This window comes from Cavia porcellus, unplaced genomic scaffold, assembly GCF_034190915.1.
Source record: "Cavia porcellus strain 051 isolate PalLab524CR breed Dunkin Hartley unplaced genomic scaffold, mCavPor4.1 scaffold_5, whole genome shotgun sequence".
Classification (NCBI taxonomy): Eukaryota; Metazoa; Chordata; class Mammalia; order Rodentia; family Caviidae; genus Cavia; species Cavia porcellus.
In genome coordinates, this window is record NW_026947488.1 from 4,024,197 (window position 1) to 4,050,886 (window position 26,690).

Consider the following 26,690-nt stretch of genomic DNA (forward strand, 5'->3'; position numbering starts at 1 on the left):
ATCTGGCCCTCCAGGCTACATCTCAGCCCCGGTCCGCCCTCTCCCACCTCTGCCTGCCGATATCAAGTGTGGGGGAGGAAGACTTCCGGTGGCCCAGTCCCTAGACCCAGCTCACCCACCTTGGCCCCGTAGGGGAAGGGTGTCTTCTTTCTTTCCACCTTAAGAAGCCACATGAGAACATCAAGAAAATTGTGGCTAAGGAATGAGCTTAGCAACACGCATGTTCCCCAGTCTGTTATCCAGCACCCCTAAAGGCTGAGGCTGGCGGATCACACGTCTGAACCCAGCTCAGGCAATGTAGCGACTTAGGGAGACCATGTCCCAAATAAAAACCAAAAAGGAGAGGGAGCCAGGGGATGTCGTTCAGTGTGAAGGCCTGGGGTTCAACCCTCAGCATGGAAATGGAGAGGGAGAAAGGAATGAACCATGTGATTGCACCCCAGTATACAGTTTACCCCACTGTCTTGCTGAAGTTCATTAGGTTTCACATTAGAAAATTTAACATTTATATGTCCTGGTTTATTTTCAAAGGCTAGGAAATGTTTTTGTCTTGTTGTAATTGTGTTAGTAGTCACACAGACTGATCAGGAATTGTGGTTTCCTATGGTTAGTGTTCTGAGTCAGCCCCAAGAGCTGGCCAGAAAAAGTCCTTTGAGAGATTTTAATCTCATCCCCTGATTTTCAACTAATGGTTGTAGATGATCAATTAGAGAAAAACAAAGCAATAAAACTGCCAAATACAACAGACCCGAGTCTTCCCCATTGTTTCCCAGTATCTTTGCAGGCTGATAATATCGATAGCTGAGCTCGCTCTTCAGCTATTCATCTATAACTAACTGAAGCTTTCTCTGCAGTCATTTATGTGCATAAGTTTTTAAGTCTCTCCAGTAAATGAGAAGGCTGAAGAAAGGAGAGAGATCTAACAGGCTGCTTAGCTGACTTCCCCACCCCGAGCACCTAAGATTAAGACACACTTCTGTCTAAAATCAGAGCATCTTCAGCTAACCTTGCTGGGCCATTTTATTCTGACATAAATAAGAAACATTTCATTATATTTGGAAACCTGAAAGCACTCCAGAAACAAGTGAAGTCTTTGTCTTTTGTCTTCTGGCTTTATTGAGGCAGGGAAGAAGGCAGTGGGGGGGCCCTGGCCACAGGCAGCGTGGACCTTCTATACTGGCCAGGATGGTGGGGAGGGGGAAAATTACCACCATGGCAGAGGAGAGTCCCAAACCTGGAATTTAACAGTATGGATGCAGGGAAAATGGGTCCAGGTGGTTATGTGTTCTAAGAACTTTAACTGCTGAGCGACAGCCAGCCAAGTGCCGTTAGGGTTGGAGAACACCAGCAGTGCTGAAGCCAGCGGTTTTCTCAGTAGCCACAGTGCGTGTGGAGGAGAAGGGGGTGTTCTGCCCCCTGAGATGCTAGGAAAGGAGGCTCCACATCCCAGGATCTTGAGAAATTACAGACTGACTCAGAGGTCTGCAGAATGGCTCATAATTGAGTAGCAAGGCATGAAATTGTGCTAGCCTAATGTCACCTAAAATTACTCATGATTATTAGTTTCCTCCTGCAGGGCAGAAAGGTGTGATAACTTCCTCACCCACCATGGGGGTCAGGGCCAAAATTCTTGTGACAACAGATAGATTAACAAGAGAAAAGCATGACAAATGTATTCCGTAAAAGGTTTGTGACATGAGAGCCTTCAGAAGTGAAGGGCTTTGATGCCCAGAGAAACCTGTTCCTATGCTTGGAGTGACGAAGCATGGGCAGCTAAGTGGAAATGAGAGTGCTCAAAATAATGTGCTGAGCTGAGGCCGGGGGCATCCCAAAGGCTCGCTATTGGTATCCTTCACGGCAGTGCTCCTCCACTCCCCTGAGCCTGGGGCAGAATCCATTCCAAACCAGGAGCTTAGCACCCTATTATCAGATGTATGGGTCCTGCCCCGCCCTTCCCTGGCCGCTCTCTTACAAAAGGCAGGGAAAACATCGTATGGTCTTCCAAGTGTAAGAAACTGAAACTGTAAATAAGATCCAAAATCTACAACAGATATTGTGAAGGGGAAAGAAACTGCGCAAGGAAAGAATAACTGGGATGGATGAAAGGTAAAAAGGGGGAAAATATATATGTATATGCATATATATAAATGATAACTGAGATGATGATTTTAGTTCATTAAAAAATGGTTTGTGCTTCTATTGTCTGATGCAAGCCGTATCTTGTAATCCGAGCAACTACTTTGAAAATAATACACAATATATTAACCATTGTTAATTTCCTATTACTTTGTTTTGAAATTCCATGTCTTTTTTTTTTATTATTATTATTTTTCTCTCTCTTTAAAATAAAATGTAAAGGCAAGGGAAGTAACATTTCCGGGTTTTACGTCTGGCTCTGAGGGAGAGGGGTCTGGTTTCTGTGATACCTTGGGACAGAGGAATTCTAATTTCTGTGGCCCCCTGGGGGGAGAAACTGGAACTGGAGAGAAAAGGGGCAGAGGTCAGGGAGATCCTGCTTCCTAGGCCCGTCCTCTGGGCCGCAGTGTTCCCCATGTGTGCAATCTAAACCCCAACTCAAGCTGGGACAATTTTCATTATATTTAAATTCTACATATTTTATAATGTTATTGCACATAATCCCTTACATGTGAAACTGACACGGACAGGGATATTTAAATCGTATTTTGTTACACTGGGCATCTACAAGGAATTTCTTCTTACAAAATCCTGCTTTGTGTAACTTTCCCGAGGGCAGTATACTCCACACAGGGCAGTACATTACGATACAGAGCCGGTCAGTGAATGGGAGAGGAGCCTTAGCGGCAGCTACAGACATCAAGCCACTGGATACTCCGACGGCAGAGTAAAGTCAAGGATCTTCCTTGTGTCTGAGGCCAGGCAGTCTTTGGATTCCAGTGCAAACCTTTTTATCTGATTTGAAAACACTGGGTCATAGTCACAACGTAAGAAAAGCTTTTGTCGCCACCTCGTGGATGGTAAAATAACAACAGTTAAAATTTTCCCATTTTCTGTAAAGACGTCTAGCATGGTTCATTTCCAAACTCAAAACGAAATTAGTTTTAAACCTCTCACCACTACACCACAATTTTGTAGACTCCACAGTTCATGGCACTACCAGAGATAAGTTTAGAAAAGAGAAGCAAGGAGTCTTGCAGAGTATTTGCAAAAGATGCGGCCCAATAACCAGCTGACTTCCTTGAAAGAAACCTGAGTCACTTCCGGACAGGCAAGTTAGGGTTTGATGATGTTCCTTTAACTTGGTGCCTAGTGAACTTGCATTGTGCCCATTCACCTGCTCCTTAACATCGTTTGGGAGACCAGGATTCAAGCAATTTACACCAATGCTTCTCTGGATGTATCTAGCAGCGCTAACCTGCGCCTTGGTCATGCACACGGCTTAATGTGAGCAGAGGCATTGGAACAAAATTTCATCCTAGGCAGTTCTTTGACATAATCAAGAAGAAAATAAAGACAAACTTGGAAAGAGGACTCACAAAAAGTAAATTAAAACTGTGCCAGAAAAATACAGTTATTTCTCTACAGTTTAATTACTGTCAAGGAATGAAAAATCCAAGTTCACAAAAAATTACATGAATTCCCTTTTCATAAAGAAGCAAACATACACTCTTGATGATAGCAAATAAGCATGCTGAATATTTTCAGGCTACTTTAAATGTTGTCCTGAACATGTACATAAATAACACTGGTTCTGTTACCATAAAATACAGTACCACAGTTTCACATTTTTATGTAATTCAAATAAATGAACATAGACACATAAGGAAACACAATACTTCTATCATTGTTTACTAGTGATTCTTATATATTCCTGGAAAATAGTACTACTGCAAACCATCTTCCTTTTTAAATTCTGTTTCATTTTGTTTTTTGAGACAAGGTCTCCCTATGTAGTTCAGACTGGCCTTGAGCCCACTATTTAACACAGGCTGGCCTGGAACTCACAAGGATCCCCCTGCCTCAGCCTCCTGAGTGCTGGGAGGACAGGTGTGCACCACACAACCAGCAACAAATTCCTTTCTGTACTTTATTGTAGTAATAATATCATCTCCATGTTTGTCATACGCCACCACCTTCAAATCAAACCTTTGGCCCATTTAGTTATTTAAAGATTTGGAAAATAGGCTAAATTTAAACGACTGGTTTGTATAGTCTATTTTTGTACTTTTCTAAGACTTTTCCCCTTAACTAAATCTAAGCCTGAAATACGTTCTTTGTGGGTTTTACTGTATCTCAGATGGTTTTAACTTGTTTAAACACAAGGTGTATGTAAACAACTCCTCAGAAATGAGAGGCACTTCTTAGAAATACAATGACTCTTGTCACCAGACTAGCAAGACTCTGCGATTTCTGACTTGAACGAAATGAGTTCATGATTGACTTTCTCACACCACCTGCTTCAAGGCAGGATTGTTATCTGCAGCATTTGGCTCAGTGGGATGTGCTGTCAAGGATCACAGATTAAAATTGTGCTTAGTTCTGAAATAACTTTAAAACAATGAACTCTACTAGGTCCTCTGATTTGTTCCATTATTAACAGGTGAAGATAAATGACCAACCTAAGGCAAAAAGTAAACAAGGAAAGTCACTTTTTCAGGCGTTTAACGTGCTCTGAATATGTGACCTTATGCCCAGATTAAACCACTGGCTTCAGTTAAAAGAGCTAGAGACAAGTGTGCAAGGCATTGTCTCTAAGTCTCTCAATCACCACAGTCTTCAGCTCATACACATGTAAGGTAAGGAAGAGACAGTGTCACCCTCACCCCTCCAGACCTCCGAGAACCCACACAGATGCAGTCAGCGGCATATGATCTTTAGTACCACGGTAAGCAGTGCACACAGACACAGGTGCATGTAATATCATGCTTACAAATATTTGCTAGCCACAAAGCTTCATTCAGAGCTCCATAAAAATCTAGCTGAGAATCCTAAGAGAAGTGCCAGCCACAGCAACAGACATGCATGCTAGAAGGAGCAGGCCAGATATGGGATGTGCGGGGACCAGGCAGGAACCACGCAGAAAGGCGAGTTAGGAGCGGGGCTGAGTTTTCCGAACATACCGCGTATACCGAGGAGGACAAAGTCAGAGTGTATCTGAGGACTGTGGAAGGGGTATCTACTACAGACACATCTTTTGTGCACATTAAAAGGTGTAAAGAGCATGCTTCCTCTGGTAGGCTGCTGTGAGAGGTAAGGAATGTTAAGTGAAATCTACAAAGACCTGAAAATCAAGTCCTAAAAGAAAAAAGCTACTGTACAAAATTTCGTATGCTGTTTAATGATTAAAATCTGATTTTAAAAAGGTATCTTATTACTGAATCTCTATGCATTATTTCAGTTACAAAGGCTTCTTGTCCTGATGCCGAATGCACTAACAGTTCACAAGCCATTGTATGCTTTCAAATGCAGCATGCCAAGGTTTTCACTGATACCAACAGTAAAAACACCGACACTTGGATCTGAACAAAAACACCACAGTAATGGATTAAAGAGATCAACTGTGGTCATGAAAACGCTCTATCACAAAGCAGTCAACCAAAGGTTTTAAAGATACAAATGTCTACGGAGAGCTCACAGCACAGCTATGGAAACCAGCGGATGCTGCTCAGCTGCAGGGAACAAGATGCCTGTGGGAAGCCAGGCCAGCACAGAGAAGCTGAGGATGCTCGCGGCACAGCCAGACTTCACCCAGGCTCCACTTCCCTCCAGCCGGAAATGTGTCCTCTCCTGGCCCTGGGCCCCACAAGATAGTAAAATCCTGCCCTTTCAAACCAAAACAGATCAGTATTTCTGACCAAGGATGACAGGATCTGGTCCTGAGGCAGTAACTAACCTAGTACTACATTCAACTAGTTCTGTTTTTAGTACATTCTGGGCACTTCAGTCACCATTTCTAACAGGTGATTTTCTCACGGTTCTTCAGAGAAATCCTACATCCTGGAAGTTTCCGGGTGCCACAGGTTTTATTCTAGCCTTGCCAAATAACAACATCCATACTGCAAACTATTTTAACTTCGGTTTAAAGAACCCACAAGTGGACTCTACAATCACCTCTGAAGTACTCTTTAGACCGAGAGACAGACAGAGAGAGAGATTAAATTCTCTACGCCATTGTTTCTACTGAGTAAGCAGCTCAGCCAGGATGGCCCCAAATGGAAATTCACCATACTGGGAAGAACTGACTTCTCCTTGGGAGTAAAATGAACAGAGATCTGCTGAAGAAGCAGAAGATGCAGTGGCCAGAAGGGCCTTATTTCAAATGCCACGATTTCACACAATTTAAAATAGCATGCTCTGTTTTACACACCTATGTGGGACTACAAACGGGGAACTAAACTAACCAGCTTTACACAGACCGCCTAGCACTACGGAGGCTCCCTGGCTCTTCCCCTGGAGTTTCTTTCCTTTATATGGCACGCAACTTTGGTTAATTTTTACCTCACAGGCTCTCAAATGCTTAAGAGGTCAAAACAAAAGGCTTAGTGAAAAACACCTTCCCTTGAACAAAGCTGCCATCACCTAATGGTGAGAACTCTGGACTCTGAAAACACCTTCACTGCGGGCTGGGGTGGGAGGGGACTAAAGACCCAAACAACTACTTCAATGCCACTCATTACAAAATGTCTTAAAATTCACAGTATTGTAACTTTTGGAGAGTTCCAGCTCCAGTTCAGGTATCTGCTGGTCTTTGCAAGTCATCATCAGATATTATTTTAATTTATATGTGTTTTGCTTTGCTCCGTTTGTTTTGAGTTTCTTCTCACTAGATATAGTCGTATGAGCACAGTTGTTTGCAGTTCCCTTTTTCTTAACAGTCACATGTGCTTGTGCTCTGGAAGCCTTACAGGGGTCCACCGAGTCCAGAGCCATTGCTGGCTGTTTGGGGACTCGGAGGTTACCGCTGGCCTCCAGCTTGAGGCTGCTGTCGCTGCAGGACAAATCCCTGTGCTGAAGTTTGGTGCTTTTACTGGATTTCTTTTTCTTCTCTCCAGTCCTCACTGCAGGGGTTTGCTCGAGGGAACGGAGCCTGGTGCTGCCCGGCACATCCGTGGGCCGCAGGGAGGTCTCGAAGGTGTAATAGGACGGATGCGTGTCTTCACGGGACAAGTCTTTCTTTCGTGCAGGGCCTGCCTTTGAAGGCCCCTCCAGGTGAGGCACTGGCTTGGACAGAGCACTGGCCGTGAGTTTACTTCTCCCAGGACTTTTCAGGGCCCCTGAAGCCCCCTGGGCACCCGAGGGTCTCGCCCTAGACCCCTTCGACTTCTCCCATTGCACGGTCTGGAGCTGCAGCCACTCCAGCTGGAGGAGCCTATCCACGTACTTCCCCAGGAGTCCCCCTGCTCGGGGCACCGCCTCCGTCTTGCAGTCTGTGTTCAGCAGCACAGCCATCTCCCGGAGATCCCAGGAGCTAAAGGGGGGTGGCAGGAAATCGGGGTAACGGTGTTCAGGCCTTGTGTGGCCCTGATGTGGGTGGAGATCAAAGTGAACTGGATCAATTTCTTCCGCCCGAAGATTTAGATCTGGAGGTGTGAAGGGAGGAGCAGGAATGGGGATCCTTTCCGAATCCGACAGGTCACTGGCGGTGTCCTCGTCAGCATCTTCCTTAATAATTTTCATTGACTGAAAGTCAAGAAACAATTTGTTCCCGCATGCCCCCTGGCACTCGGAGATGGGTGCATGCCCTCCTGGTCTGCCTTCAGGAAGAAAGCCTTCTCCGAGTTTGTCCGGAGCTGGCTGAGGGACTCCTAGGAGGCCGCTTCTCAGCCGTGGAGACAGGTGAGGTACTTGGGATTTACTGTGTCTTTTCCCTGAAGAAGCTTTCGAATGCTGTACTTTATTCCAAGATGGGCCAGCATGCATATTGCTGTGAAAAACAGAAGTGCAATTCTTAGGACAAAAAAGTGTGATCTGGCTGTGATTAGAGAAATCAAAAGGTTGTACTTTCAGCTATTACTGGGCATTAAAAAAAAAACCCTCCAAATGCATTTGGCAAACAGTGGTATGAAAGAATGTTTTCAACATAATATTCTACCCATGCGAAACAGAGTCCATGTGCCAAAAGCAGATCCTACTTTATACTGAATATTAGCATTTAGGAAAATCAGTAGCCTATTTCAGTGTATATTTTATAATTTCAGACCAAGTGTGTCTAAAAAACATTGATTTGGAAAAACTTTGATATAAATTCTCTGTTCCAATAATGGCTAACAGTGGTCAAAAACATGCGACTTTTTTTTCTTTTGTTTATCTACTTTGAGTTAACCGGGAATATAATGTGAAATGGAAGTTTCACACTGTATAATCAGTGCTGGATGCTAATTTCAAGCTAGCCAAACCCTTAATATGTAAAAGTATAGCTCACATGACTGCCACCTTAAACCCAAAGCTTATTAATATGTGTTTAGGAAATGCACTCAAGACAACAATGTTTAAAAGGATAGACATAAAATCATATGGTGCCATTATAACTCAGTATGAATGAAAAACAGGATTAATGCTGTCTTGTGAATGACACAAAGAATCAGTGAATTCTGCGTATACTACTAGGATAGCAACATATTCTTTTTGGGGTAGCACAGCCTGAGGTAGAATCTCACATGAGATTAGAAATTGAAGATGGCTGTTTTTAAATCGATTGATGGAGAACAAGCCATTTATCTAAGGTCAGCATGCTTTGTAACAGAAGTCAGATGTTACAAGTAAAAAATGTGTGGTGAGCATGGTTACTGGAAGCTCACATCCATTCGCCTGGTGATTTCAACCACACTAAGCAATTATTTAAAAATGTGTTCCCCTTAATAAATACAGACTATGTCAAGCCACTGCAATAGCACAACGGGAGCTCCACAGCTGTGCATGAATAAATGAATGTGAAGGAAGGAACGGCCATCATTAAGAATTTACAACCAAAGCTGGGCGTGGTGGTACACTCCTGTGATCCCAGCACTCAGGAATCTGAGGCAGGAGGATCACTGAGGGCTGGAGACCAGCCTTGGCTTACAAAGTGAGCTCAAGGCCAGCCTCAACTGCAAAGTAAGATCCTGTCTCAAAAAGACAAAAAAAAAAAAAATTACAACTAAGACTGTTAAAACTTTACAACTAGCTGTCAGTGTACAATCAGAAGATAACTAGCAGCATCATGTCTATGTAAGAAACCAATATAAAAGGTGATTAAAAGACCTGCTCAAAACTGCAGATTCCGCTAGCTCCCCAAATCATGAGCATTGCAAACTACAGATAAATAATGCTTTTAAGATATTTAGGATGCTAGGTGAAAAACCTGTTTATTTTTTATCTGAATATATTTTTTTTCAATCACACATACTCAAGCTGAAGAACTGAGGTAATACGCCTTTGGCAAGATAAAGCAATGATGTAAAAACCGTTTACCTGCTTTTCTGATGAGATTCATTCAGCCTACTCCTTTTCTTGAAAAAAATCACATGGTTGATCATCATCAAGAGTTTGACAAACTGTCTGGAAAACAGACATCCAGTAGTAAATACTGTGAACACACACATGCAAAACATACAAGAAAAAAATAAGTACAAATGCAAGGAAGACGCGCCGTCAGTTTACGTCACCTTTTCTCAAAATATTCTTGCTCCGTTTGTTGGAATGTGACCGCCAGGAAAGCGACTTCTTTACTCCTCTTATTCTTGGAAAGTACTCAGCACCACCAGAACTAGAGGCAATAAGATATTGACCGTAAGTATTGATCATAAGTGCAGATCACTAGGACCAGCACTGGCATGGTTTTCACTTGTTTCTTTAGCATGAAACAGAGACACTGAGGTTGTGAGTATATGGTGGCTAGCACCCTGAACTGTAACAGTATAGGAGGTACTGTGTTATATTTCTAGTTTAGTCCTTTTGCCTGTCTTTCACAATGGCTACTAGCTACATGACTCTCTGTAGTGTGAATGGGTATTTCTCTTCTTCCTGCAAAACACGTGCGTGTGCGCGGGTACACACACACACAACAATCTTCTTGGAAATAATACGGGAAAATTGTATGAGGAAGTCTGTGAAATTAAGGCTCCAAAGCTACCATGTTCCCTCATTTATTCATTCATTCAACACATCACCGCAGGAGTGCTTAGAAAGAGGACAGGATTATACACAAGCTTCTCTTGCCGTGGAATTTAAACTCTAGTAGGGACTCTCCCATTGAGCTGCCCTGCTTTCCCTATCATGTTAATGCATTCAGTGTCACCAATGAATATTTTGGTGTGTTACCTCGTTCCAGCTGGCTGAATGTAACTGGAAGACATGATAACACATTCCAACATAATTCTGTTATCTCTTTGTGAACTCTGATCATTTACACCACTGACTGCTATGAAGAGCGGTTGAAGGTGCCCCTGGAAACTGACTTGTTTCCCATCCTATCCCCTTGTAAAATTTAAAAAACAAGTAGAATTATCGAAGTCTGTTTTGCAATGTTCCTGTATTTTCCTACCGTAATCATGTAAGTCTTCTTAGCTGCTTACATAGGATGGTAAGGGAAGTCACACACGGGTTCCCACAGCTAATTAACTGTACCATAAACAGCACACCTGACTTGCAGATGTAGGAAAGGGGATGTACCAGCCCTTTTTCATTATCCTGGTTTTCCTTGTGCTTTGTCCCCTAGACAGTAAAGAAGCCTTGGGGAGGGAAGGTCCGGCCTAGCCTGAACTACACTGTTCTCGGCGCAGTGCCCCTGCATCCTAGCCCCCTTCTCTCCACCTGACAGGTGGCACACAGGGCTGGGGTTTCTTGAGAAGTTGCTGGGAGAAGTGAACGCCCGCGGGCTTCTAAGGGTGCAAGAAATTCCCAGTCCTCCCCGTGCTCCCAGCTTGCACGGAAAAAAAGAAAGAGGTTCTGACTGCAAAAACATCCCCGAACCCCGGAAGTCTGACTTCCGGCACCCACATGCTCCCTCCCAGGGCCTTAACTCTGGTTCCCAGTCTTCCTCTCCCGCAGGGAGGGTGCCTGGGCAGGCATGAACCCTGCCGCCCCCTCCCGCCCAGAGAGCCAGCTGGTCCTCGGCCCGCAAGGCCTTATAGGGACGCATGGGCCTGTGCTCCTCTGCGCGGAGAGGCTGCCCCGCTCCGGCCGTGGGTCTGGGCTGCACGGAGTCGATCCAGCGCTGGGGGGCTGGACGCCAAACCGAGTCTGGGGACCAGCTCCGGGTGAGACTGGGCTCTGCCCTCCCTCTCCCCAACCCAGACGCCCTGCTCCGGGGACCCGCAGCATGCATTTCCCGGGAGCTCGGGCTGCGCGGGCACCATCTGGGAGCCGCGCGCGCACGGCCCCGGCTGACGCAGGCAGAGACCGATCAGACCTGTGGCGAGGCCGCGGCCTGCGAGCTCCGGGCGCGCGCGGGGCCGACTGCTGCGCGCCGCGGCGGGGCGCGGAGGCCGCCGCTGGGATCCGGCTGCGTGGGGAGGGGCGGGGCCCCCGCGGGCGGCGTCACGAGGGGCGGCGACGGGCGGAGGCGCGCCGGGAAGTTGCGCCCCGGCTGGTTGCAGCCTCCTAAGTAATCCGGAGGACCGCGGGGTGGGAGGGGCCGAAGGTAACACAACCTTCCCGTAAGCCCTCCAGGGAGCGAAAAAGGAGGCGCCACCCTGCGCTCCCGGGGTGCCCCGGGCCAGCTCCTCTAGAACAAGCTCTGCTCTCTGGAAACTAGTTGGTTCATCGCTGCGAGAAGCCGAGGACCCAGGGGAGGACTCTAGGGGCCAGGTGGCGGGGCTGGGAGGAGCCCGGCGGGGCCCAGGGATCCCCCGCAGGCTGCAGATCCCGCGCACAGTCCGGGACGCCAGGGAAGCCGGTGCGAGATCCCCAGGCTGTCCCTCGGCTGAGAGCCCCGCCTCGCACGCCGGCGGGCCATGTCCGGAAGCCTGGGCTCTGCGCTCCGGCCCCCCGCCCTGGGGTCCAGGAAAACTGCGCTCCGCAGCCTCAGTTGCCTCGCGGACCTGGACGGCGGTGTGGCCTCTGAGCCCCGGCCCTGCCGGCCCCCGGCGGTCTCGGCCTCCACCCGGGCTCCCGTGCCCACTGCCTCGGGCTGCGACCCCCCGCTGAGGCCCATCATCCTGCGCCGGGCGCGCTCTCTGCCCTGCTCCCCCGAGCGTCGACAGAAGGCGGCAGGCGCGCAGGGGGCCCCGTGCCGGCCGGGATGCAGCCGGCAGCTTCGCGTGCGCTTCGCCGACGCCCTGGGCCTGGAGCTGGCGCAGGTCAAGGTGTTCAACGCGGGCGATGACCCCTCCGTGCCGCTGCACGTGCTGTCGCGACTCGCCATCAACTCGGACCTGTGCTGCAGCAGCCAGGACTTGGAGTTCGCCCTCCAGTGCCTGGTGCCCGACTTCCCGCCGCCCGTTGAGGCCGCCGACTTCAGCGAACGCCTGGAGAGACAGCTGGTGTGTCTGGAGAGCGTCACCTGCTCAGACCTGGGCGTCAACGGTGCGGTGCGGGTGCGCAACGTGGCCTTCGAGAAGCAGGTGGCCGTGCGCTACACCTTCACCGAGTGGCGCAGCGCACACGAGGTGCAGGCCCGGTGGCGCGGGCCTGCAGGCGCCGAGGGCAGCGAGGACGTCTTTGCCTTTGGGTTCCCGGTGCCGCCCTTTCTTCTGGAACTCGGCTCACAAGTGCACTTCGCCCTGCGCTACCGAGTGGCTGGAGCTGAGTACTGGGACAACAACGGTGGCCGTGATTACAGCCTCACATATCGCAACCACGCGCTGCACATGCCCCGCGGGGAGTGCGAGGAGAGCTGGATCCACTTCATCTGAGTGGTGGATGGGTCACCGGCCTGCAGTTGTGACCCAGCTGGGTGCTCACCTCTGGGCTCTTGTTCTGCCACCTACATCTTCCTGGAGTTGTCTGACCTCTTACCTGCTGTGAGGACCGCTGACAGGGGCCTGTCCTGACTTCTGTGTGAAGTGTCTCACTCACCTGGTTTGGAAAGGGCCCTCCGGTGGCCCAAAGGTTGGGTCCTGGTGCTGGGGTGAAGGAGGTGCGGGGATGTTGGCTTTTCCGGGAGGGCTCAGGCTGGGTTTTGGTTTGGTTTTTTAAAAGACTCACCTCCTACTAGGGAAGCCTTTTGCATGCATCTTGTCAGTCTCTCTGTAAAGGTAGCTGTTGCATATTATCGTGCATCATAGTGGTTGCCTTCTCAGGAATATTCTAGATTTACTTAGCATTTGGAAAAACCTGTGGCCCATGTTCATGACCATTGTAAACAAAATGTGCAGCACGACCTGCATTGCAGTTCTTGAAGGCATTCCTGCCCTGGAACGAGGAAAACCTGAGACAGCCTCTGCTTGCCAATGTCTGTAGCCTTCTAACAGTGGAAACTATTAATAGGCAAGAAATTTATTCCCCATCACTCATCACATAGCCATTTCTGGGCTTTGAAGCTGCTCTGGCTGGCCTGTGTGACTCCTACATCAACAACTGGGAAGGAGGAAGAACTTCACATTTTTCTACTAGTCTGACAATCCTTTCTGGGCAGTTGGTCCTCACATGTAATATATTTCTTTTGCATGTGTTTGAGAAGTGTGTGTCTGTGCATTACCAGGCCATTCTGTTTAGGTTTTCAACTACCTAAATATTTTAAGAAGCTTGCCTTCAGTTATTTAAATTTTCAGGTGGCTCTAGGGTTTCTGGCAACAGTTCCTGGTGCAGTTACATTTTGATGATGAAGGTGATTGTTTTTATTTTTTCTTCCTCAGAAGATCCCAGCATGTGTCTTTGAGAAATCCAGCTACCAAGTGGAACTATAAGGTATTTTCAGCATTAACCAGAGCACTCGAGGAAAAATCACAAATTTTATACCTCTAGATTATTTTAAATTGTATTTATATATGTCAGGTTTTATCAGCTACCTGCCAGTTTTATTCTTTGGTGCCTTCAGATAGGGACATTCCTAGCATTTTGTGGACTTCTTTTCACTTTTAAAATGTTAATGTTTTTAAAACCTCCCATCAAGGAGTCAAAGCCACTGTTCCCAGAGTGCATCACTGTAATTTAAAAACCACCACTTGGCCTCTGACAGCAGGTGCTAGAACTGAGGCACAAACAACCAGCCCAGGTGCACAAGACCTCCGAGGTGTGCTGTGATGTTTATGATAAAACTGAAGTCAGAGTGATGGATTTTGTGGTACCCATCACCAGTGAGTTGGGTTTTGAGTGCTTGTTAATTGTCCAATCGGTATCAAAAGATGCATTTTGCCTTTTAACCAGCTTGTTTTGGATCACCGTGACCTTTGTGTTTTTCAAATTAGAAGAACGGGAATGGCCTTCTGTGACACCTTGTAATCTATGAACACTGAATTTTGATTTAAAATTCTGTTCCTAAAGTGCACAGCTCTTGCCTCCTTGGATTCTGCACCACATTGACATGCAAGAGAGAGAGAAACTTGGTTACATTTCCTGCTGCTCACAAACTATCCAATTAGGTCAGCAAGCCTGTGATGGCCCTGGCAACTCTGCCTTCGGCCCCAGCCAGCGTGCAAGACTGTTGTCCAGATATTCAGGTACACATTCATGCTGCCAAATGTATTGTTTTATGGCACGGAAAGAATCTCATGATCTATGCGAAAAGTCTCTTGCCAAAAAGGTTCTGGCCATGGACTATAATATAAATGCTATGTCTTTAAAATTAAGTGAACCTCAAGGTGCCTTTGAAAAAATACCAACACTTTGAAATTTTAAAGCTTAAATAGACTTGCCTGGTCGGTGCAGCTTTAAGACAGCTCAAGAACTTTCATTACCTGAAAGTTCTATAGTTATATTGCTTAAATGTTTAAATTAATTTTATAGTGGAGTGTGCAATAACTGGGTTATCTCCCCTAAATATATTTAATGTCTGTCATTTAAAATAATTTTACTCAATCCTAAGTATTAAAATGTATGGGCACAGATGTGTGTGTGCTTTATTTAACAGCAGAGTCTGTTTTGGTGGTCCAATTACAGAAGACAGCGTTTTAGAAACTTCTTGACTGTTTAAATCCCTTCACACGGAAGTCTTACCTTCTCAGACCACTGGTAAGTGTAGGGGCATGCTTAAAACAACAAACTGTATGGTCGTGCCTCAGTGTCAGTAGGCCGATTGTGTATGTCTTTGAGAAACTGAGCCAAGTGGGAAGTCTTGTGTATACTGGAAAGGAAGGAAACTATCATTTACTGTACTGTATTTGATTTTAATTAATTGTGGAAAATATGCTACCTTCTGATAATATCTCCATTGTCTTAGCTGAAGAGAATGATGCTCAGAGAGATTTAAGTAATTCATGTTATGACCCGCAGGTAGCAGGTGGCAATTTCAGCATTCAGACCTATGCCAAGCTCTAGTCTCTCTCTGTGGGGTGCCTGTCAAACTTGATTGAAAAGCGCTGGGGTGTACAACACTGATTTCGAACGCACCAGGCCCTTGGTTAAATCCTTAGTACTGCAGAAATAATTTCAATTGAAAGCTAACTCTGATAATTATTGGTAAGACTTTCTTTCAAACACTATTATCTGAAACTTTAAAAAATAACAAGATTAAAATGAGTGGGATAATTTTTTTCCTCGCACATTGTCTTGTAGTTTACTGATGTTTACTAAATAATCCCTGGATTTCTAAACAATTACATAATTAAGAGGTTTAACATTTTTTATCTCTACTAAGAAGTGGAAAAATAAGAAGAATAAGGAATCACTTTTTATTTGAAGGATATTAGTAAAATTCACAACCCCATGAAGATGCTAAACATAATAGCAGAAGCTAGATATGGAAGTGATTATTGTAGAAATCTGTCAGATTATGAGTTTGCAGCACTGTGGTCTCACATGTTGTACTATACATTAACAGTTAAAATGCTTAAACCACTTTAAAAATTTAAATATATAAATCATCTAAATCTCTAGACTGGGTATGTAGCTTGTAAACTGAATTTAAACATTAAACCTTAAAATTAAGTTCAATGGGACAGTTACAAAGTTTTGAAGTGTGTAACTAAACAATATTTTTAAGTTTTTGAGAATTTATATTCCATGTGATTTGACTGGTTTGGTCTTCAAATAGAGTTTTATTCCCTTTATTTTCCTAAGTGCTTTGCAACCTTTCACATTTAAATTGTAATCCAATATACATCAGTTTTAGAGTCAAGGGGGCCTAAGTATTGACCCTCCCATGCTAAGCATGTGCACCACTGAGGAGCTACAGCATTCAGCCCAATATAATCCAATCTTTTAATACAAATGTTGCCGTTTACCTAGGCTATTAGTATGTTACTAAACTATAAAATTTTCATTTGGTGACTTCCATAGCAAGCTTACATTTGCCTAGCAACAGGGATTCCTCTTTTTGAAATGTGCCCAATGCAGACCCTCGAGGACAGGCGGGCGGGCTCTGGAAGGGATGCACAGCAAGACAGGCCACCTGAGCTCTGCAAGAGACAGCGCTGCAAGGAGCGGCTCGGCCACGCGACGGCACCGGAGGAAGATACCGAGGTGTCGCTTTGCAGAACCGTGCAGGGCCACCGCGATACCTGGAGACCAGCCCCAGGACTCACCAGGAGCATTCAGTTTTACACTGCGGAGGGACGCAGAATTCCGCCCAGCTGCCTGGCACGCACAGCCGCACTGCGCCCCCTTCCGGCTCGCGCGCGTCCCCGGTCGGTCCCTTTTCCCGCGGGCGGCTCGGCACAGCTTGCTCCAGATGCGGCCAGCGGGCGCCCGTGCTTCCGCCCCTACGCCGCCAGTATCCCCGCCGCGCGCTCCCGGGAGCGGAGGGGGCGGGGCAGCCGCGCAGCGCGCGTCACCCGGGAGCGCAGCCTGGACGTGCGCGTTGTGCAGTGCGTGGCGCGGGCCACGAGGGGGCGGGACTTGGCTGGCTGCCGGCGCTAATTGGCTCTGCCGGCTACCGGACGCGGCACTGATTGGACAAGTGCTTCCCGCCTATGCCCGAGGCTCCGCGGCGCTATCTGAGGGAGCGGACTCGACGCCAAGTGGACGGCGGAGGTGGTGGCTTCCCGACTGCTCTGGAGGGACCTTCTTTGGCTGCCGGGCGGAGCCGAGCGCCGGCGTCCGCGTGGGCTTTTACTTCACCGCGGGTGCAGGTATAGTGAGTGTAGTCTGGATGCGGGCCTTGGGGCCGCGCGGGCGGTGGCCTGGCCACCGTTGAGGTGCGCCGTTGGGATAACGGCCAGAGGACGGCGGTTGAGCGGCCGCGGGGCGCGGCTGGACAGGCTTCGCGCCTCAGGGTCAGCTGCGGGCGCGGGTGGCAGGGAAGGGCATAGCGGAGCCAGGCGTACCTCGTCCTTCCGGCAGCCAGGGCGCTCTTCACGGGCCGCCGGGGTCCCGCGTGCTGTGTTAGGGCTGCAGGCACCAGCGGGGAGCTGGACGCTCCGCCGCTGGTCAGGCCTGGGCCATGTGGAGGGATTGCGGATCCTGGACAACCTGGGACACGGGGAGCCTTGGGCTTAGGGCGGCTGGCGCTTTGGTTCAGTTGAGGGCATGCACCCCGTCCACAATTAATGTTCCATGCTGGGCTTCCTAGGTTATGTTGTTATGTGCACTTTGCAAAACCATTTCTTTCTTTCTTTCTTTCCTTCTTTCCTTCTTTCTTTCGTCTTTTTCCTTTTTATCGGTACCAGGGATGGAACTCACGACTGCCTGCTTGCAAGGCAGGCGCTTATGCCGCTGAGCTAAATCCCCAGCCCCAACCATTTGTTTCTTGGTGATGATAGGGAAAGTGTATTTCTTTTGTTTTTCATTTGCATGTTGGGCCTCTGTGTGTGTGTGTGTTTGAGTGAGAGACAGATAGGTAGCTGGTCGTGATAGTGTTGGCTGTGGAACAGCCAGTATTTTTTGTGCAACCTTTAGGGGGCAATACGTACTGTATTATTTATTTTCTTTTCCAGTTAAAAAACCAACCGCCTATATAAAGCCTAATTCTTTGTTTCATTCGTTGACGACTTACTGCAAAATTAGACTAGAAATTAAAAAGGTCTTGTTAGCGTAATGTGCTTTATGCCATATATCATGTTTCAGACCATTCTCTAAAATACAGTTCTTCTGATCACGAAATTATTTCCTAAAAATGACGGTGGGTAGGTCGGCCCTAACAGCTGTTGGCCTCAGGGAATGTGTATAGACACTTACACAATATATTTTAAGGAAAGTTTTAAATCAATGTTTTAGTTTGTGAAATGTCTCAGACTTAGATATACTTTCCCTGCAATAAAACAAAAATATGTATAAAATTATTTTAATAAGTATTGGCAAAATAGCTGAATATTTGATAATGGATTAGTGATTTTTGAATAGTAAAGATAAACAGTAACATATTACTATATGAATAAATATATTCCTTTTTCTGTCATTAGAAAACTTGCTGTGGTGATAGGCTTTATTTATTTTGTGCTCTACTGATATTAATAACCCAAGTATTTAAAAAGGTACATTCAGAATATACCAGATTTGAGTGTGTATTTATAAAAATTTAAAATCGGAGTTTCACTTCCCCATGGCTGACACAGGGTATCTTCTACCTGCAATTTACAGAACAGGTTTATTTTTGGCTCACAGTTTCTGTCTGTGGTTGACTGACTCCCAGGCAGAAACAGGATGGCAAGGACAAGACTTCTAGAAGAAAGGGGGCTCATCCAGTGCTTGCCAGGAAGCAGAGTGCAGTGGTAGGACCTGAGGGCAAGAACGCACCCTTCTAGATAGCACCCTCAGTAACTCACTTCCAGAAGGGCCCCACTTCTTTCCACATGTTTACCTACTGAGTTCTTTAATGGATGAGTCTGCTAATCAGTGTAGCACCCCATGATTCAGTCACCTTCCACACACATGAAAATTTGGGGATATTTTAGAGGCAACCATAACAACAAATACAAAAATATTTTCATTTAAAATTTGGGGAATATTAAATTCTCATGTTAAAGAATATTAACCTTAAATTATGCCAATACTGAAATTGTTTTTGAATAATTAAATCTTACTACATATTTTTATAACAAACTTACTGGTTTATGATTACTTGCCAGCTAAGTGCTGTCAACAAAGACTCACTAGGAAAGAATTTAAGATAAAAAAGGAGGCATTATTTTTTAAATAAATAGTTTACAGGCCAAGAAGATGTAGCTTTGACTAAAAAATGAAATGCCCTCCAAAGGAACAAAGAGAGACCTACTTACATAGAGGAAGCTCCTTCCCAGCTTCCTACTTCGGTCTGTTTATACAAATAAGGGGTCTAAGTGTGCTCAGTCCTGGTTGGTTCCATGTAAAGATGGAATGCAAGGATACATTCCAGATTAACATTTACATATGACAGTAGATCTTAGTTCATTAGGTCCTAGCAGCAAAATTAGACTAAGGTGTTTTGGCAAAAAGTGCTTTTATCTGGGAAAAAATATCCTGGTAAGGGCTGCAAAATTTAATTTGATCCTTCCAGGAATCTGGAGTATGCACATGATGCCACAATCAGCAAATGGTTATCAAGATCTGTTATTAATTCTGTTATTAAATCTGTTATTAATTCCCAGTTATTCACTTGGGACCCTTCCTAGAGACTCAACTTTTCTTAAAGTGCTATCGTAAAAAGTCCATGTTGTCTTCATGAAGGTTATATCTAGGCTTACATATATAAAATTATGCATTAGGTGATACTGTGAAATGTTCCTCAGTCACCATGTGCAGCTGTTGCAAGTTACTATTAATTTTCTTAACTTGCTAATATTTCCAGAGCTACAAATTGATACATAAAATGAAAAAATGAACAGTTGACACTCTTAAGAACTACTTCATTGTGGAAGAACCAATAGCATTCTTGCTCTGCTAAGAGATGGATTTTACAATTCATTAATGTTTTACATAAGTCCATACATTGCTCAAATGCTACTTTTGTTCTGAAACAGACTTAACTGTCAGCAATCTGCATAATCTATCACCATTTTTATATTTGGTTGTAACATCCTGTTTCCTTCCTAATTGGGATTCCATTTCCTTGCTCCCATGTTTTAATAGATGATTTCTAAACAAAATAGTGGAGATGATTGTAACCCCTATTTTTCAAAGGCATAGGCAAGAAAAGTGTTTCCCTTGGATGTGAGGGTGTTTATAGAGCTTCCTAGGCTATTGCTAAGTATTGGATTTTGAGTAAGAGGTGCGCCCAGCTTTTTAGGGAGAGAACAAAGAGTGGGAGAGTAAGAGATTGAGAGAAAAGAGACAAATTGAGTTCATGGCCAGGTCCCTTTTGCCATATTTTAAAGGGAGTGGTGGTTGAAAAGTATATAGATTTTAAAAGTTTCCCATAGAATGTTTTTTCAAAGTGCAATTATGTATTCCCACAGTTTCCTGTTTCCTTTGCCAGTTTTTCTCCTAACACTTTTCAAGTATTTACTTTTTACATTTGAATAGATTGATTTAGATTATATTTTGTTAATGGTAGGAGATAGAGGCTTCCCTTTATTTTTTCTTGTGGTGAGTCAGTTACCCCAGTACTATTTGATGACTACCTTTCTGCTTCTGATTTTCAAAGCCATATTATTCATATGTGAATTTCCCATAATTGGGTGTGCATTGCTATTGTTTTGTTTTATTGACCCATGTTTCTTTACATTCTTAGCACTCTAGTGTTCATGGCAATTGTAACTTTATAATAAATCTTAATATCAAATAGTGATGCTTTTTTTTAAGATTTTCATAAGTTGTTTACTCGGAGTAGTGATATTTGTAAATTTTTAAAAACACAAGTTGTTAAAACTTTTTGTTTTATTGGAATTACTTTGAAGTTTGAAAAACTTTTTAACAAGAAATAAATGTTTTATAGTCTGAAGTTCTCCTGTTAATGACTAGGAATAGCTTCCAGTGTCTGCATCTTTTATTGGGGTCCATGGACTATTTCATAACTTTATACATCTTGTTTCCTTTTGTCACACTTCCACATTTAAAATGCTCCTTTTCTAATTAGTGCTGATACTGAGATATGAGCCTTATTAAAAGTCTTTCAAAAGATCTCTAAAGTACAGCATCCATCTTATGGGGTTCTATGTAAAAAGAAAAATTAAACAGTGGCAGAAACATAGCTTTCCTGAGGGATTTTTTTTTTTTTTTGGTTATGTTGCTGAGTTGTTGCAGTGAATTTGTCAATACTGAGTACCACAATTAAATGTGACTACCTGAAGTGTAGTAAACTAGTTGAGATGGACCTGTCCTACTCTGTGTTCTCCACTTTCCAATTAAAAAAAAGCTGTGTTGACTCTAGAGAAAAAGAACAAGGCACAGATTTTTCTCACAGTATCAACATTTGTGGAAAGAAGAAAACATGAAGTTTCTCGGCATCCTCATGTGAAAGGGTGAAGCTTTAACTGAATGTGGCTCAGTACCCTTCCAAAATTTCCAACCAAATAATTCCATCTTCTTAGAGGTAATTGGAATGGATAGAGACCAATAATACATTCAGCTCTTTGTCACAGACACCAAGAGTATTTAAATGTGCTCCCCTTGAATTTTTCCCAGTTTTTTGTTTTACTACAAGCATATTTTTTGAAGGTTTACCTGTACAATTTTATTCTATTCTTCATGAAACATTTCCCTCTTTTGAGTATTGTCTTTGTATTCTGTAAGAACTTTAGATGTTGACCCTAGCAATTTCTGCTTTGGATTAGAACAATATAAATGCTATTCTATATCCAAGGCAAAAATTTAATTCGCTATCTGCTTTCCATTCCAAGTTATGTCATGATAATAAGATATACAGAGTTTCTGATAAGCAGACTTTTAAATAGAAGGTTGATAACACTTAAAATGCATAAAATGATTTGATAGTAAAATACCAACAGAATGGATGCCCAATTTTGAATGTAAAGTGTGTTTCAGAAATGTAGGAAACGAAGTTCAAAGATTGAAACCTGCAAGTTAAAGTCCAGGGACCAAAGGATTTAGAAGTCCAAAATCAGATTTTCTTGTGCTTTTCAAAAGGGCCTATGACCCAAATTCTTAGCCACAGATGCCCATTTTCATCATTTTATTTCATGCAGACTCAATCATGTTCTTTCATAGCTGTCTTTCATGGAAAGTAAATGCTAATTTTCGATTCTTAGAAAGTATGTTAGTTCAGTGCCAACCTGCTTGTATATATCATATTTCAAAACATTAAAAAATTAATAGGACCTGCATGCTTACCATATTACTGACCAAATTAGAATTTAGATATGAAAGAGTTTTCGGTGTGATAAAAGAGAGAATATAAAGTAAAAATAGCCTTTATTCCAAGGATGTGGAGAGAACTCCATGACCACCAATGGCCTGGTTTTCTCTGGCTGGAACATGGGGTGTATATATAACCTCTTACCAGGAGTGGCACTTAGGGCTGGCAGTGATGAGGCACGAGGAACTGATGGAGTTTTCTTCACGTGCAAACAGGAGGGGAAGTTACAGTTAAGGCTGAGGAAGAAGCAGGAAGTGGTAGGCAGTCCTGCTTTGGCCTTCTGCCACGTTAGACCACCACCATAATTTCTACTAAGGGAAGAACCTTTAATTCCAATCTTTTTATTGTTAGGAAAAGGGCGAAGTCTTTCTCTTTATTACTTCCTGCTTAAAGGGGGGGGGCGCCATATTGGGGTTTAGGAGGGTTGACCGGATGACAGTTGATACCCATGTAGAAGATGATGCCAGGTGTTTTAGCCAGGACAACTTCATCATTGGTGACTGCCCGCACCTTAGACTGGAAAAAAAGACAAAGTGCTATGAGGAGGCAGGCCACTATCATATTTAAGGACCCAGGGGAGGTAGAAGGAAAGTTACTTTTTGATTTAAATATGCCATTCCATCAGGACCACAATGAGATAGAATTCTGAAAAATAAGTGTGGGGTTAGGAGGAGTGAAGTCATGAGAGGTGATTATTCCCCCATCTTAAAGGGTAACAGTTAAAAGTCTCTGGTTCAGGAGTTGAGCTGGAAAGAATAACGGGTAGGGAGGGCCATAGCTGTGTCACTATAAGGGAGGTAAGGGCCTAGGCCCACAGGGATCTCACATTTGACTAAACAGCTGAGGGTAGAGAGAACTGAGACAGTTGTCATGTAGAACAACATGAAGACAATCTTACACATGATGTGGGAGTCTTTAGGAAAGACTGTCAAGAGTCCTGCTATATTTATATAATTAAACATGACTTAGCCTGAGAGTTGTGGCTGTGAGGCCTTGGTGAGATGGAGTCAGGTGGGTAATAGAAGATGAGATGACCGCTCAGGATGGTTAGATTCAGGGTTGGGAGGGCACTGCTTAGCTTGAGTGATGTGGAACCAGGATGGCAGTCCAGCAACTTTGACTGCTGTTGGGGTTGCCAAGAAGACCAGGTAGGGGCCACTCCACTTTGGTTGTAGTCCTTGGGATGATTTTCTGTAACAGGACTTTAGTAACTACGTCAGCAGTCTCCCTGGTTGTGGGAAAGGCTTTTATCTATCCTAAAAAAGTACAAACAAAGGTGAGAAAATATTTGAGAGTTTTGTAGCAGGGCATGTATGTAAACTCTACCTGCCAATCCTGACCAGGGTTATGTCCATGAAATGGATGAATAGGAAAGGAAGGGGGTGGTGTGTCCCTGAGGAGAGTTTTTACTGTAGAGATGACAGGTATAAGTTGTTGAGACTTCAGAGTGTCTTGGTCAGTCTGCCTAAACACAATGGAATAAAGAGGCATTTTTAAGATCTATGACTGTAAAGTGAGTGGTGGAAGGAGGGAGGTATATGAGAGAGCATACTATAAGGGTTTGGCACCACTAGCTGGATTGGGATAATGCCATTATTGATTACCCCAAGGTCCTACACTAGAGGATAAGACCCATGAGGCTTGAATACTAGAAGAACGGGAATATTATAAGCTGAATGGGTAAGTTTACGAAAACCCATTGTCTAAAATGTGCTTAATTATAGGATTAAGTCCCTGTAAATGTTTGGGAGCTATGGGATATTGGGGAATGCAAGGAAGAATTGAAGGATCCCTGACACAAATTAAAATAGGCATGGCATAGGCAGCGCAGGTGGGATTGGAGATATATCAAACTATGGGATCAACCAGAGAAGAAGGGAGTCTGGAACCTGCATGGAATAGACCCTGTCTGCAAAGGCTGCATAGGTTGGCCGTCAACACCCACTATAGAGACTGAGGATTTAATTTAGCAGCCTGAAAACTTCACGAAGAACATTATGCATGGCCTCTATGTCCACAAGTACAGAGAATGTCTTTCCTGAAAAATGGCAGCTGTCCTACACTCGAGCTGCAACAGGGTGGCTGCCGACAACCATGTGGCCTGATGGAAGGCTGGAATGCACCAAACAGGCAGAGAAAATGGCAACGCAGGGGAAGGGGACAAAGAACTCTCGGACGGAACAGACTCAGGTTGGGGGATTAAGAAGTTGGAGCATGGGGAGAGATGCGAAGGGAAGGATTAGAGGCTGCTGTGGATGAGGAAGGGGAGAGGATGGTGAAGGGTGCACAGAAACCTCTGGCTGAGAAGGCTGCAGGGTTTGGTATGAGAGATGCAGGGGAGGAGCTGTAAATACATGAGCTGCCCATCTAGAGGGGTCCAGTGAGGAGGGAGGGGGAGATCCTGGGGGAGCAGAGCGAGCCAGAAGTGCCAGAAGGGCCATCACAGAAGACAGGGTGAGAGAAGGACACGTCCTCAACATGAAAAAGGCCTCTAAAGATAAAGAGTTTCTGTCAACTTGCTGCCATTGTAATAAAAGTATAAAGAAAAGATCAGCTGTATGGTTTTTATAGCCTTCTAGGGGCCAAGAGCACCAAGGTCATGAACCAGGCGTCCCAGAGGTGTGTTTTTCGGGGGACAGGAAGGTGGTCCCATGACTGAATTATAAGTGAGCCGAGAGAACAACTTCACCTAGGGACATAAGAGCTATAGCTCCCCCCCAAGGAACATGGAAGCTATCTGGGTCACACTTAACAAAAGAGATTGTCACCTCTTTGGAAAGTGTGACAGGGAAAGTCCCAACACCTATTCTCCTCTGCAGGTCACTGAAGAGTGCAGGGCTGGGCCCTAGGGAACAAAAATATCAGTTTCGCCTCAACCCCTATGGCCTAAGGAGCATGAAAGCTGGTATCCCTGTTTGGGGATGGGAGGATGGGTTTTCTGTTGCAAGCTTGCTAAGGAAAGGAAACCAAAAACCCTAGACCCTAGCTCACCTGCGTGGAGTGAGGAAGGTCTCTGTTGCATGAAGATTAGGGGCAGCAAGTAAATAGTCCGGGAAGAAGAAAAAGGTGGTTCTTAGGCAGGGGGCCCAAACTGGGAGGGATTCCCAGGAGCCACTCCCTCTGCTGAGTCAAGGTACCATTATGAAAGAGAGACTATAAAGTAAAAATAACCCTTATTCCAAGGACATGAAGAGAACTCCATGACCACCGATGGCCTGGTTTTCTCTGGCCGGAACCTGGGGTACCCCTGACTAGGGGTGGCACTTAGGATGGGCATTGATGAGGCCCGAAGAGCTGATTGGAGTTTGCTTCCTGTGCAAACAGGAAGGGGAGTTGCAATTAAGACTGAGGAAGAAGCAGGAAGTGGTAGGTGTTCCCGCTTTGGCCTTCCGCCATGTTAGACCACCACCATAATTTCTACTAAGGCAAGAACCTTTCAAGATACAGCAGCCAATGCTTGGCTTCTAGGGTAATTATTTCAGAAAATGTGTAATCCTACCACTTGGGAGGCTGAGGCAGAAGGAGGGTTGCCCTAAGTTCAAGGCCAATGTGGGCCATATAGTGAGTTTCAAGACCATCCTCAACTACATAGTGAGACCCCTGTCTCAAAATGAAAAACAAAAATAAATGTTTTTACCTCCTACTTAGTGGTGGCAAAGATTAATTTTAGGAGAATCACAGTGGTGTGAGGGCAGGGAAGAGAGAAGTCAGCGATGATTTCAAAGACTCCAGAAGACCAACTAAGGTACTTCAGTGATTGAGAATTTGACTTGCTTAAATGAAACTGAAAAAAATCTTTTACCAAGAGGCTACATTTGGTAGTATTTGAGAAAAATTTCTATTTATGAGTCACTTTCTGGTGGCTTGACTACCTTATGTACAGAAGCAGACCCAGTTACCACTTCATATGAGTTACTTTTCTTTCCCATTCAGTATAGTCATAACCTGAACTTTTATTTCTGCTTCAAATGCCACATATCTGACATTAAATATAGGCATGAATTAGTGACTTTTTGAAGTTAAATTATACCCCTCTAATAAAAAGTTGAAGTCCTAACTCCCAGAATGTCAGACAGTTTGACCTTTTTTGGAACTAGAATCTAACCAAGTTAACGTCATTGGATCTAGACTCTAGCTCTTTATAACAAGGAGAAATTTGGACATAGCCATAGAAAGATATAATAAGAGAAAAAGAATATCATGTGATAGTGGATACAGAGATTTGGGATATGCTGCCACAAGCCAAGGAATGTTGATGGGGGATGTCAGCAACTGAAGGACGCAATGAAGGATCTTCCCCTGGTGCCATCTGAGGGAGCATAGTCCTACTGACTTGAGTTTTCAGACCTGGCTTCCAGCACTGAGATAAATTTCTGTTTTTTGGAGCCACTCACTCAGTTCTTGGTTTTTTGTGAACGCAACACCAGGAAACTATAGTAACATAGGATCCATGAGTAGTAGCAGA

The 26,690-nt window shown here is 44.7% G+C and overlaps 3 protein-coding genes across 16 annotated transcripts in view; 2 read left to right on the forward strand and 1 right to left on the reverse strand.

Moving 5' to 3' along the window:
- Positions 1-3,545: 3,545 nt before the first annotated feature.
- On the reverse strand, positions 3,546-11,502 carry Fam217b (family with sequence similarity 217 member B). 4 transcript variants are annotated; one of them, XM_005000399.4, is made up of 4 exons: positions 11,369-11,502; positions 9,624-9,724; positions 9,430-9,512; positions 3,546-7,903 (listed from the first exon to the last, which is right to left on the reverse strand). In XM_005000399.4, the coding sequence occupies exons 3-4, from the start codon at positions 9,495-9,497 to the stop codon at positions 6,748-6,750; spliced, it is 1,224 nt and encodes a 407-aa protein (XP_005000456.1). In that variant the 5' UTR covers positions 9,498-9,512; positions 9,624-9,724; positions 11,369-11,502; the 3' UTR covers positions 3,546-6,747. The 4 variants fall into 4 exon arrangements, with proteins under 4 accessions (XP_005000456.1, XP_005000455.1, XP_063104165.1 ...); XM_005000398.4 differs by having other exon boundaries at positions 9,430-9,516; XM_063248095.1 differs by lacking the exon at positions 11,369-11,502 and adding an exon at positions 10,502-10,978.
- Positions 11,503-11,549: 47 nt separating this feature from the next.
- On the forward strand, positions 11,550-14,945 carry Ppp1r3d (protein phosphatase 1 regulatory subunit 3D). The gene has a single exon (XM_023561963.2). The coding sequence runs from the start codon at positions 11,913-11,915 to the stop codon at positions 12,810-12,812; it is 900 nt and encodes a 299-aa protein (XP_023417731.2). The 5' UTR covers positions 11,550-11,912; the 3' UTR covers positions 12,813-14,945.
- Sycp2 (synaptonemal complex protein 2) overlaps positions 14,419-26,690 on the forward strand; it is a 69,879-nt gene continuing 57,607 nt past the window's right edge. For 8 of the 11 annotated variants that reach the window (XR_010047266.1, XR_010047267.1, XR_010047268.1 and 5 more), the window contains exons 1-3: positions 14,419-14,558; positions 14,969-15,069; positions 16,393-17,126. Coding sequence is in view for 6 of the 11 variants with exons in the window: in XM_063248083.1 (XP_063104153.1) it covers positions 16,427-17,126 (700 nt within the window). In the remaining 5 variants the exon portion in view is untranslated. The remainder of the gene's footprint in view (positions 14,559-14,968; positions 15,070-16,392; positions 17,127-26,690) is intronic. The other 3 variants (XM_063248087.1, XM_063248088.1, XM_063248082.1) reach the window with 2 other exon arrangements.

Excerpts from the sequence above, each read along its gene's own strand:
- Fam217b (XM_005000399.4), bottom strand. The coding sequence starts at position 9,497 with ATGATGATCAACCATGTGATTTTTTTCAAGAAAAGGAGTAGGCTGAAT. Across the intron at positions 7,904-9,429 it reads GAATCTCATCAGAAAAGCAG|CAATATGCATGCTGGCCCAT; the intron begins GTAAACGGTTTT and ends TGTTTTTCACAG.
- Ppp1r3d (XM_023561963.2), top strand. The coding sequence starts at position 11,913 with ATGTCCGGAAGCCTGGGCTCTGCGCTCCGGCCCCCCGCCCTGGGGTCC.